Source organism: Melitaea cinxia, chromosome 1, assembly GCF_905220565.1.
Source record: "Melitaea cinxia chromosome 1, ilMelCinx1.1, whole genome shotgun sequence".
NCBI lineage: Eukaryota > Metazoa > Arthropoda > Insecta > Lepidoptera > Nymphalidae > Melitaea > Melitaea cinxia.
Window position 1 is genome coordinate 2,028,321 of NC_059394.1, and position 12,455 is coordinate 2,040,775.

The window sequence follows — 12,455 nt, forward strand, 5'->3', positions numbered from 1 at the left end:
ATATAAATTATATAACCTTCCGAAATTTTCAACGCACTTGACAAACGCGTAATGACACACGTTTTATCGATATCACTTTCGATTGCCGCCGCGGGGGAGAAAGCTCGTCAAGAATATTACAACATAACTATGTTCATACGTCTCGTAGTATATAATTTTCGACATAATTTCATTTATTACTACCGCTTCATTCTTAAGTGCCATTACTAATTCATTTAATGATATGACACTTTCATTATCTTCGTAATTATTAGATTTTAGTAATCTTATATGATCGACGACGCGTTGGCACAACGGTCACAGCACTGATTTGTAGCTGTTGTGCTGGCGGTTACGGGTTCGATCCCCGTACATGACAAACATTTGTTTTGGCGATGCAGATATTTACTTTGGTCTGGGTGTTTGTGCAGTCCCTGTGGGTCTTCCCACCGTGCCTCGGAGAGCCGTCGGTCCTGGTTGTTATCCTATACACCTGACAGCGATCATATTCATAGTAGAGAATATATCCGCCAAACTGCATTGGAGCAGCGTGATGGATTAAGCTCTGATCCTTCTTCTACATGGGGAAAGAGGCCTATGCCCAGCAGAGGGATATTACAGGCTAAAGCGTATGTGATTAACAGATTTCGAGGGTTATCTTTTTCTATGACATAATGTTTGTACACACATACTATGTAACTCTTTTTTTATGCCTCTGTATGATAGTGGCAACAGAAATACATCTTCTGTGAAAATTTCAACTGTCTAACTATCACGTTTCGTGAAATACAGCCTGGTGACAGGAAGTCTTCGTAATAAGGTCCCGTTTTACCCTTAGGGTACGGAACCAAAAAACGAGCCTCAGGAAATATAAGAGAGGAAGTTTGTAGTTAAACAAAATGCAAAATAAAGCAAATCAAGTAATGTAAGGAAGTATAAGAAAAGAAATATATAAGTAAACATTAAATAAGTACATATTTCTATATAAAGAGGTAAAGTTTATAACTTTGTTTGTATGTAGAGGGTAATCTTCGCAAATACTGATCCGATCATGAAAATTCTTTCACTAACAGAAAGCTACACTATTCAGGAGTGCTATAGGCTATATTTTATTGTAGTTGAACAAAAAATTCAGTAAATAAGAAAAAGATTAAAATATAATATCAAAATAGTAAATAAACTAGCGCCATCTATCGCTATTAGAAAACAATTTATTAGTCTTTCGACGATATTAATTTAGTCTTATTTTAGTCTATCGACGACGTTTTCTCTATTTTTGATAGATGGCGTTGGAGCAATATATTATTTATTTATGTGCTATAAAATTTGTTCTTTAAAGTATGTTATTTGGTTCTGTAATTTAAAATAAGAGATACATAATTATATAATTATATTCATAGGCTATATTTTATTGTAATGGAACAAAAAATTCAGTAAATAAGAAAACAACATAATTGCATCACAAAGATAATAATTAACGCCCAACGAAGTGGGCACGGGTCGGCTAGTATTATATATAATTAAAACAACAATAGAACGACAACATTTTATTAGTCAGTTAGTAGTACAGCTTGGGATAAAAATTAGATCGTCAATGCATAAAACGTTGTAGATAGACCAATGTATTTATTATCTGTATATATATACCAATATTTATTATCTTCGGTGTATTGATTATCTGTGGCAATTCGTATTAGCTTCTGTTGTATCTGTTGCCCCATCCCCTACGGTGGTCATCCTTGTACTCATCCATATTACGTTGTCGCGCCAATTCCTCTGAATCATCGTTTTCAACCAATTGTTCCTAAAAAGAGAATACCATTTTATTAAATCGTTTCCCACAACAGATGCCGATATTTGTATCAATATTATATAATATATATAAATTAATAGTATTGGTTCGGTTGTTGGCGGTTCCCTCACCAATTCAAATAAAAAATTATAAACCATGCTTATGCTAAAATCTGATTTAATTTTGACTATTTTTCGCTCTTTGGAGTGTTTTTCGTTCTTACGTTATCATGCCAAAGAGTTGAAACTTATATAATAAAATATTTCTATTCACAACTTTTTAGGCTTCTTTGGCCTTCGCTGCAAGGATACCTAATTTTCTATTTTAAATAATATTACATACTGCTTGTTGCTTTAGCCTGCAACGTTCCACTACTAGACAAAGGCCTCTTTCTCTATATAGAAGAAGGGTTGGAGCTCAATTCACTATACTATTCCACTGAGGATAATTTTTCCATTTTTAACCCCCCATCCCATTTTAACTGAGGTAGGGCACAGCAGGAATTTCCTGCTCAAAATATGGAGCAGCCCGACTGGGGTAGTACCTCAACCTTACACAAGATCACAGCAAAATAATACTGTTTTCAAGCAGTATTGTGTTCCTGTTGGTGAGTAAGATGACCAGAGCTCCTGGGGGGATTGGGGATTGGGTCGGCAACGCGCTTGCGATGCTTCTGGTGTTGCAGGCGTCTATAAGCTACGGTAATCGCTTACCATCAGGTGAGCCGTACGGTTGTTTGCCGACCTAGTGACATAAAAAAAAAACCGAAAACAAAAAATACATAAAAATATATGAAATTTGATTACTTTTCTAACTTCTTCGGCGTCATCCGCGTTGGCCTCTGCAGTTTGAATCGTTGTGTGCGGTATGTTGGTACCCGCACTTGGAAACCTATTTGTAATGAGAAAACAAGGTAAATTTATATTAAACTGTGTCTCTTAAGGTAGAATAAAAACTTTCTAATTTATCTCTAATATATTAAAATATTATCATTTTTTGTAATCACTTGTGGCTTTATTTTAAAGATCGAAAATAAGTGAAGTAAATTATTTCTATTATAAATTATTCTATATTAATACAATTCTAAAAGTTATTACGGATTCCATTAAACATATCTATTCCTTTTCTACTTACAAACAGCGAAGGGATGCTTGAGACATACTTGAATAGCAAGGGGGTGGCTTATGTACAATAATCAATTTGTCTGATGGTAAGAAGTTACCGTATGGATGCTTACAGAGCCATAAGCGCTTTGGTAACCTATTTTAAGCCATTCCCATGATGGCTACCTTGCTCACCACAGGAACAAACTACTACTTGAGGGCAATATTATTAGCTTTGATCTTAAAGATTAAGATATAAAAGATCTATAAGATTGGGGAACTTCCCCAGTCTGGCTGCTCCAGATTTTTAGCAAGATATTTCCTGCTGTGCCCTACCTCAATATTACATAAGATATATTTAAATATATTAATTAGTGTTGTAATAGTGTTGTTGTTAATAGCCGGGGGGTAAAATGCCAAAGGTTGAAGAGCATTGGATTCAAGCCACTCATAGTCCGTCGCCCTCACACGGTTGTCGTAGAACTCCTCAATGATGAGGGTAACTAACAGGTATAGGGTGGGTTAAATATTTCCAAATAAATAATAATTTTGTTTTATAGCCAGGGGGTGACATGCTCCAGATTAAGGAGCACTGGATTCAACAAATTCAATTATTCACAGTCCCTCTCTCACTTGCTTGTCGTTGAACTCTTCGACGGTGAGGTTTATAAACAGCAACAGGATAGGATAGGCACAGGATGCAAATAGCTAGGGGGTGACATAACAAAGGTTGAGGAGCACTGGAACTACATTAATTACGTCCCTCGCAGATAGGATATTTCTAAATAACTAATAACTATTGAATTGTAAAAATTATATTGTACAAATCCTGGCGGTAAAATGCCAAAGGTTAAGGAGCACTGAACTACTGACAGTAAATCACTCACAGTCCATCTCTCACTCTCTTGTCGTAGAACTCTTCTATGGTGAGGGTCGGCAGCGACGGGTAGCCGGCGCCGAACACCGCCTTCTGCACCGCGTCGCGGGTTATGATAACCGGTTTTAGCGTCGGAGCCCGCGCCTTGTTGGGCTTCGCCTCTGGGGGATTACATTTTAATGTTTAGAAACTTTTTACTATTTCGTATTTACTTCATTTATGCTGTTTCGACCAAGGTAAATAAGTTTTTAAAATTTTAAAGTTAATATGAATAGTTTTGATTCTACAGGATTTCTCAGAAATAAGACCATATGTAAATCAAGTGTTGTAAGTTAAAAAAATATTAGAGCTTCAGACATAGTGAAATTAAGTATATCTACAACATTTTTTCATTGGACATGATGAAATTTTCCGAGAACAGAGATGCCAATTCTCCTCCGCCTGACAGCGAGTTACAAGCTTAAGAAATGCCAAGATGAAAAAATGTCTACACCATCCCCTGAGAAAATAAGCATCTCACAAAGATTCAGTGGTCTTCTCACCGACCATAGGAGAAACGTGCCCTGAACAAAATTACTCTACCAAAAAGATGTCTAAGACACAACCTATTATCTTGTATGGTATAGAAGATGTCAACGATTTAAATGAAGTCCTTGAAAACGTTGTGGATAAAACAGAGTTCACCTTTAGAGTTATTAACAACAACTGACATAAAATAAGTTGTACTAAGACACATTATTAGATATAACTCAAAAATAACTAGTTAGATCGCAACCAAATTGACCCCACAATACACACACCACCTTTCGATTAAAATAAAAATCATAGAACACCAGTCCAACCTGTCAAAACTTCTGAGATAACATACATAAAAGATAACAATCGAATTGAGAACCTTCTCTTTTTTGGAAGTCGGTTAAAAATGACGGCTTGCAACTTGCACTGCTGCCACACGTACGAGCGGAGGCGGGTTATGAGCAAAATTTCCAACTTCAGACGGATCGCCAACGAACTTACTCGGCGGTTTTAAAGTATGCGTACTTAGGGTGACACACTAGCGAAAAAGGTCGTCGAGCCACAAGTTTTCGAACTTACTCGCACGTCTTTCACCCCCTTTAAATATAATAATGAATCGTCATAAGGAATCTTCACTATACTACTCCCCTATCTTCTTTATATATAAAAATGAATCGTAAAATGTGTTGGTAAGCGTATAATTCAACAACGCCTGGACCAATTTTTCCAATTCTTTTTTTTAAATGTTCGTTGAAGTCCAAGGATGGTTTTTACGGCGAGAAAAATTCGAATAATTTCCGGGAACACCCTAAAAACAGCCCTTTTCTTTTTCCCATACAAATGTTTTCTAACTATAATGTAGAGTCAATTTGAGTTAATTTGTCAACTTGCAACAATTATTGCTATTCAATAAAGTTCATGTTAAATAATATATTAGGGCGCATTTTACGTAAGTTATTAATGGTTAAATTGATCTTATTCGTAAACCGCATTTTAATTTAATTTACATACAGTAAAAATGGTATTAACTTGCTATTTCACATTACTTATTATATTGTTGCGGGGCGTTAACAATGGAAAATTCCCGTTTTTAAACTATCAACTCCAAATTTGGTACGAATCTCCTATATGTGATGTAGAAATGATCGATGAGCGGATTTTAGGATAACTCATGCCCAATAGGGATTTCGAGGGTGGGCGTTAACAATGAAAATTTTAAATGTATGTAACTCCGAAACTACTGAACCAATTTTTATCATTTTTTTAAGCGTCTGTAATTTGGTCCAACTTGGAAGATAGGGTAGTTTTTATCTCAATTGGACCCGGTAGGTGGCGGTGCTATCGGTATGTATACAATCAAATTTGGTAGGTGTTTTCCGGGCAGGACAACGTCTGCCGGGTCCGCTAGTGCATAATAAAACAAACCACACATAGACACACACCACAGGTAACAGAGTTGTCGGTGAAATAATATCTACCAAATATGGACCTGATAAACGACCAACTTTCACATTCTACGTCAATCTGACTCAGGGGTCACCATAGAAGATCTACGTAAACAGGATAAAGTAGTAAAATGTCAGAGATGCCAGCAGTATAGACATACCAAAAGCTACTACGTAAGGTCGTATCGTTGTGAAATAAGCCAAGCTCATAAAACTTTGGACTGTCCAAAAAAAGACCCGTAACCTGCTAGCTAAGTCTGCTTTGTGTCTTGGTGCTCACCCGGCAAATTACAAAGGCTGTGAAGTCTATACAGAAATACTTGCTAGGCAAATTGCTAAGCAAATACATCTTAAGAGCAGAGATAGCTCTCATGACTACGATGGTTTCAAAGCTAGTAAAATGACATCTATCAAGATAGTGGCTTGTACGAGTAGATGATCTATCACCTAAAAAAATATGATGATTAAAGTCCTCTTACATTCGCATAATGTTGATGTTCTTTTCGTCTCGGAAAGACATTTTACATCTGCTAGAAGTGTTAACATATAAAACTATAATATTTATGCCACCAATAACCCAGACAGAACTGCACATGCGGGTGCTGCAGGCATAATGAGATCTAGCATTAAACATCATGAGCTACCACAATTCAGAAAACCTCATGTACAAACTCTGGAAAGTCTGGTTACAATGATGCTCGCTACGCTTCAGCCTGTAATATCCCACTGCTGGGCATAGGCCTCTTTCCCCATGTAGGAGAAGGATCAGAGCTTAATCCACCACGCTGCTCCAATGCGGGTTGGCGGATATATTCCCTACTTCGAATAACGATCGCTATCAGGTGTACATGATAACAACCGGGACGGACGGCTTAACGTGCTCTCCGAGGCACGGTTGGGAGACCCACAAGGATTGCACAAACACCCAGACCACGGCAAACACCTGTATGGCCAATACAAATGTTTGTCATGTGCGGGGATCGAACCCGCAACTGCCAACGCAACAGGTACAATCCATGGCTGTAACCGTTGCGCCAACGCGGCGTCTACAATGATGCACAAACCTAACAAAACTTTCCATGAAGTCACTTCCTACAGGCCTATTATTTTATCGTCAATTATCTCAAAGCTCTGAAAAATATTTACTACGGACCCACGGACTTCGCGAGTTCCTTTGCAAAATGGTATTGTTCCTAACCGCGATTTAACCGAAATTTGCGTAAACTTTAGAAAACAATATTGTTCCTAGCCGTCAGTTTGGATTCCGGAAAAAACACTCAACCGTAGAATAAGTCCACAGAGTATGCAGAAAAATAAAACCCTCTTTCGAGAAGAGGGACTAGTGTTCGGCCGTATTCTTGGATATCCAACAGACCTTTGACAGAGTTTGGCACAAGGGGGCAGCTGTGGAAATAAAATCATTGTTGCCTCACCCTTTCTTGGGAGTACTAAAGACATTCGTTTCAGATAGGATACTTCAGGTGTGAGAGAACGATGCCACATCCAAGTTCTACGAAATATCTACAGGCGTACCACAAGATTCTGTCCTTGGGCCAGTTATGTACACGATATACATGTGACTTCCCACAAGCCTCATACAAAAAGGCATACAATTGTGGGAACCAGCGACGTCTAATTTAATGGTACTACAGAGTCCAAAATGGCATACTTCGGCAAATGCCATACGTGCCATGGTTTCTCAAAACATCTGAACTTCAGGAACTGCTCGACATTTCTACCATCATCGAGGAAGTAGCTTTTTGTGGTCTTATATACAAAACAAGACTGCAGAAACACGCAAATCAACTTTCGTGTCAGCTCACGAAACCAGAAAGTAATCGCCGTCTGAAAAAGCGACGGGCCATATTTGACGAAGTAGACAGCCAGTCAATCTGTGGCTGTAACACACTAAAAGGCTGAACTTCGATGAGAGTTGCACCCTACACAAGATGGACCGTCCCCACATCTGCTCATAGCCAACAAGCTGATCGCATGTTTAAAAAACAAAAAACCAAGTATATTCACAAAATGTTACCCATGCTAATGCATTGTGTTCACAGAGCAACTGGTTTATGTGTGAGAAGTTATGAGTAGAATTCCCACAAATTATAATTGTTTGTATCAGCTTCATGACTGACGTTTGTCCTGGTTTGGGCATTATGATTATGTAGTATTACTGGACACTATACAGTATTTACATCCTACTTGGAGCTGGTGAGTATGAAAAGTTTATTTGTTGGATGACCTGTGTAAGTCAATATGCCTGTATACTGTCCCATGATAGTGGTAATAACGCTATTGATCCAACAAACTTATCTTATATATAAAATTCTCGTGTTACAATGGCAAAACAACGTAAAACAAAGTTGAGGATCATGATATCTTACTTGTATACTTGATATGAGTTATTGCTTAGAAATTCGATATTAACAATTGGTAATAAACATAAATACATACCCCCAGCATGTTTCGCCATGTACTCCAATATAGGTCTCTCCTGTTCAATACTATTAATCTCGTCGAGTGCCTGGTTGACATAGTTCAACAAAAGTGTGGTAAAGTACTCTCTCTTTGTGTCATCATCTACGTTGGGTGACGACATTGCTTTTGACAGTGTTGCTAGTTTATCTTTCAATTCCTTCATCTCTTTATACCTATTTATTTTTGCTTCTCTTGTTTGAACCTGAAATAATTAATTGTATATTTTATTATGTCTATTTATCAGTCATAATAATATAGAAATTATTTGTCATTGGCAAAATCATCGGCGAAAAGCTGATGGAGCCATAGTCTTTAAAGAAGAAGAAGAAGAAGAATATAGAAATTATGGATTCAAGTTTCTTGAATCACTTGAAGTTAAATCGCAGTTGAAATCTAGTCCAATAAAAACAATGAAGAAATGTGATTATTTTCTTTTGTGTAATTCAGCCTGTAACATCCCACTGCTGGGCATTGGCCAATATCTCCAGATAGGAGAAGAATTGGAGCTTCAACCGCCACGCTGCTCCACAGCGGGTTGGCAGATATGTTTCCGACTATGAGTCACTATTGCTATCAGGTATTTATGATAACAACTGGGACCGACAGCTTTACGTCCTTTCCAAGGCACGGTGGGAAGACCCATAAGAACAAGCATCCAAACTGGAATCAAATATTTGTACAAATACAAATATCCATCCCAAGCGGAAATCAAACCTGCAAACCACCAGTGTTTAGGCGCCTACAGGGCACACGCAACCATTATACCAGAGCGGTTCTTGTAAGAAATATAAAGACAACATTATTACCATACTAGCAATCTTTTCTTGTTCATTCCGTGGTCTGATAGAGTTTTCATTGTTAGTAGTCTGCGGCACTTCAACATCAGTCACACCATAATCTTTACACCTTTGAAGAAAGTCTCTGTAAATAATGAATAACTTCATTTTATTTAAAAAATAATAATAAATTGCTATATGTTGCTTTTAACTCTAAAAACGCGCTAACGGCCACTTAATTCCAGGCAATTTTTTTTAACTTTTAATTACTTCGTAGAAAGTACTGTAAAATTGGAAAAATCGCATATTAAATTGGAAATTTTCCGTACAATGTAACAAATTTTTTGACTTCACGCGTTTAACAGATCTCAGGTCATAACACATACTTCTGACATCTCTCATCTAAGGACATAATATTTGTCAGGGTCAGTTAGTTAACAATATTATTCTTTACTTATTTAGGGTTTCTAGATGCGGTAAAATATGCTCAGAGATTAAAATTCACGTGGGCTGGCCACGTAGGATGAGTTAAAGATAAGAGATGAATATCTAAAGTAACTACATGGGACGGTCAAAATGGCAAGCCGCACGTCGTTAGATGTACACGCGCTGGAAGGACGACAGTAGAAAAGTCGCTTGACCGCACTGGATTTATATCGCCAGAGACAGAGACAAGTGGAAATCTTTGAAGAAGGCCTTCACCTGAGAAGGGGTCCATGCATGATCGTAATTTACCTATATTATTACATATTTGATTAATTTTTTCTATTACATACGTCATTTTTTTTTTTTATTTATAATATTTAATATTTCAAAGTAAAATAATAATAATCAAGCACAAAATTTGAAATTCAATATTGTAAAATTATTTTGTAAGTGCATGGAATTTTGGCTTTTTTTTTTTATTTAGGGTTTCTATGATTTGTGGTTTAACTTTGTCATATCACATTTATGTATCAAGCTAAATAAGTTTCCTCTAATTATTATGTACATAACATTGAAGTACACTTTTGCTTGCAATGGGTAAGCTGTACATGCTGACATGGCATTAACTAAAATTACTAGTCGAGTAAAGATAATACAGTAAATTGGGTGTATTTTTGTTTAAAAATATAAATATAGTTTGAATTGGTAAAATCTGTATATTCAATATAAAAAAAACAAATTATTGAAATATATTGTGAAATAAAAGGCACATACTTAAAATATATATCTGCAACATTGATAACATCCTTCCGAGACTTACTGCACAGCTTCAAAGTGAGAGTTCCGAGTAACGCAGGCAGCAGTAGATACTGTAATGTCTCTGTAGGCAGTTCTTCAAGGGTTTCATTTTTACTAAACATCCCCGATAGAGATACCAAATTTGTAGCTTTCTCAAACTTTGATATTGCAGACTTTATACTCATCTGAAATTCAAAATTTAATTAAAAATATTTCTTTAAAATTAAATGTAGAATTTATTTATTTAATGTTTGTTAAGGTGTTTGTTTAAACTGAGGAAGTAAAATTAGGTATCTAAACTACTATGAATTTGAATGTGAACCATAATCAACTAAACAAACATTGAAAATATTATTTGACATTCTCATGATTATAAAATCGAATTTAGTACAAATATCCAAAAATAATAGCTGTACATTTCTTATTTTATTATAAAATCAGTCGTCATATTTATATTTCGCTATATTTAAAAGTTAAAAAATATTACAACACTCATAAACTTCGCATAACAAATAATAATTGATTAACATCGCTTTTAGTTACAATGTAAGTCATTTTTGAACATATCGTTGAAATTAGGACTATAATTTCTATTATTTTTTAATTTAAATTAAAGAAATGTAGAATAATTACCTGAATAATGGATATCTAAAAATATAAACATATTTTAAAAGCTTGACAACATAAACTTACTTGCACCGGGTCGCTATTTGTAGCTTCGTTGCCGTTTTCTATCTTGTCATACAGTTTCATGGCTTCATCGAAAATTTGTTTTAAAGATACTTCGGCCGTAGACGAATTTGCGTCGTCTTGAGACATTTTAATATGTTAATTTTCTCAAATTAGCAAAATAACACCCGATTTGTTTTTTTTTTTGTACATATATAGTTGACAATTTGACATCTTTCACACTGATTTTTGACTGATTTGAGACCAGTGCTGTCAACTTTATTTTTAAGAGCTCACTAAAATGTTGCCTCGTCGTAGCCCAGAATTCCACTAAAATTTGCTATTTAAAGTGCTAGCCGTTTTTTTTAAACAATTTATATACACATATATCAAGAAGCTTATACAAAACACGTTTTTTGTAAGTAAATTTTGAAGCTTTACTTGGAAATACTACAAAGAATCTGTTTTTTGTTACTTATAATAACTTTATGATACCTATGTAAAAAAATTATGTTAAAAATTGCATTAGTTATTAGATAGAAAAATAATATTATAAATATTATGAAAAAATAAATATTTTTTGGCAACAAAAAAAAATAAGACTACTAGTTGGTCGTCATCGTTATACACAAAGAGTAAAATAACTTGCCTATAGTTATATAGTAGAATCAGCTTCATTGACATTACAATTTGTGAAGAATAAATTTCTTAACTCTCAATTTTATGTAATTTATTTAAACCATTTGGTATCAATCTATTTTAAATCCTATAACTTATGATAATTGTTTATTTTGATAGTAATAAAAATTTAATAATGTTTACATATTTCTAAGCGCCTGTCAGAATTTTATTTTTAATTTCAAGTGTTATCTTCTAATTTTTTTTTACAGGCGTTTTGATCGATACTTTTAGACGGATAAAAATTATTTTGTAGCAAAAAAACAAGAAATGTATTCAAAGGGATTTTCATTTTACTAACATTCGATGTACTCATATAAAGATTTTTTAACAACCCTGTTAAAAAGTTTTTAAGATGTACAAATGTCCATTTAACATTTGAAATTAAACCAACTAAATAAAAGTTTCCAATTTCAATGGTGAGAGAGTACGTGTGACGCTTCATTGCAATTGGTTATATTTTAAAACATAAATGCGTAACGTGTGAAGACCATCGATCGTCATCCTTGTAGCGGCTGTAAACTATTAAGCCGACGGACCCCCCAACACTGTAGTTGATCGACCTGTGTATAAGATCATGGTTTCTAGGTTCCCACCATTATTTCTAGAAATTTTTATCATGATATTTATAATCTATTCATAGAACGACAACGACAAGATATCGTTTAAATTGATGCGATGTCACTTGTAAACTTAATACGTAACCAAATCCCTTCAAAATCAGCAGTTAAAACAATAATGATTGCCATAGGTCTGTTACTCTGTAGGCACAAAAGTTAAAACCTAATTCCTTTATCGATAAGAAGCAACATGTTGCAATACTAGAGTATCGTGAACTCAAAAGTTTCGTCGTAATAGGTACATGGCAGTACTAGTTGTCACAGTGACTATGATTTTAAAATATGAATGACAAAT

At 35.2% G+C, this 12,455-nt stretch overlaps 1 protein-coding gene across 1 annotated transcript; it reads right to left on the reverse strand.

Moving 5' to 3' along the window:
• Positions 1 to 1,513: 1,513 nt before the first annotated feature.
• On the reverse strand, positions 1,514 to 11,152 carry LOC123665054 (immunoglobulin-binding protein 1). Its single transcript, XM_045599437.1, has 7 exons — positions 10,887 to 11,152; positions 10,170 to 10,378; positions 9,000 to 9,114; positions 8,170 to 8,395; positions 3,762 to 3,912; positions 2,578 to 2,662; positions 1,514 to 1,783 (listed from the first exon to the last, which is right to left on the reverse strand). Exons 1-7 carry the CDS (start codon positions 11,010 to 11,012, stop codon positions 1,673 to 1,675), a joined length of 1,023 nt encoding a protein of 340 aa, XP_045455393.1. The 5' UTR covers positions 11,013 to 11,152; the 3' UTR covers positions 1,514 to 1,672.
• Between the last annotated feature and the right edge of the window lie 1,303 nt (positions 11,153 to 12,455).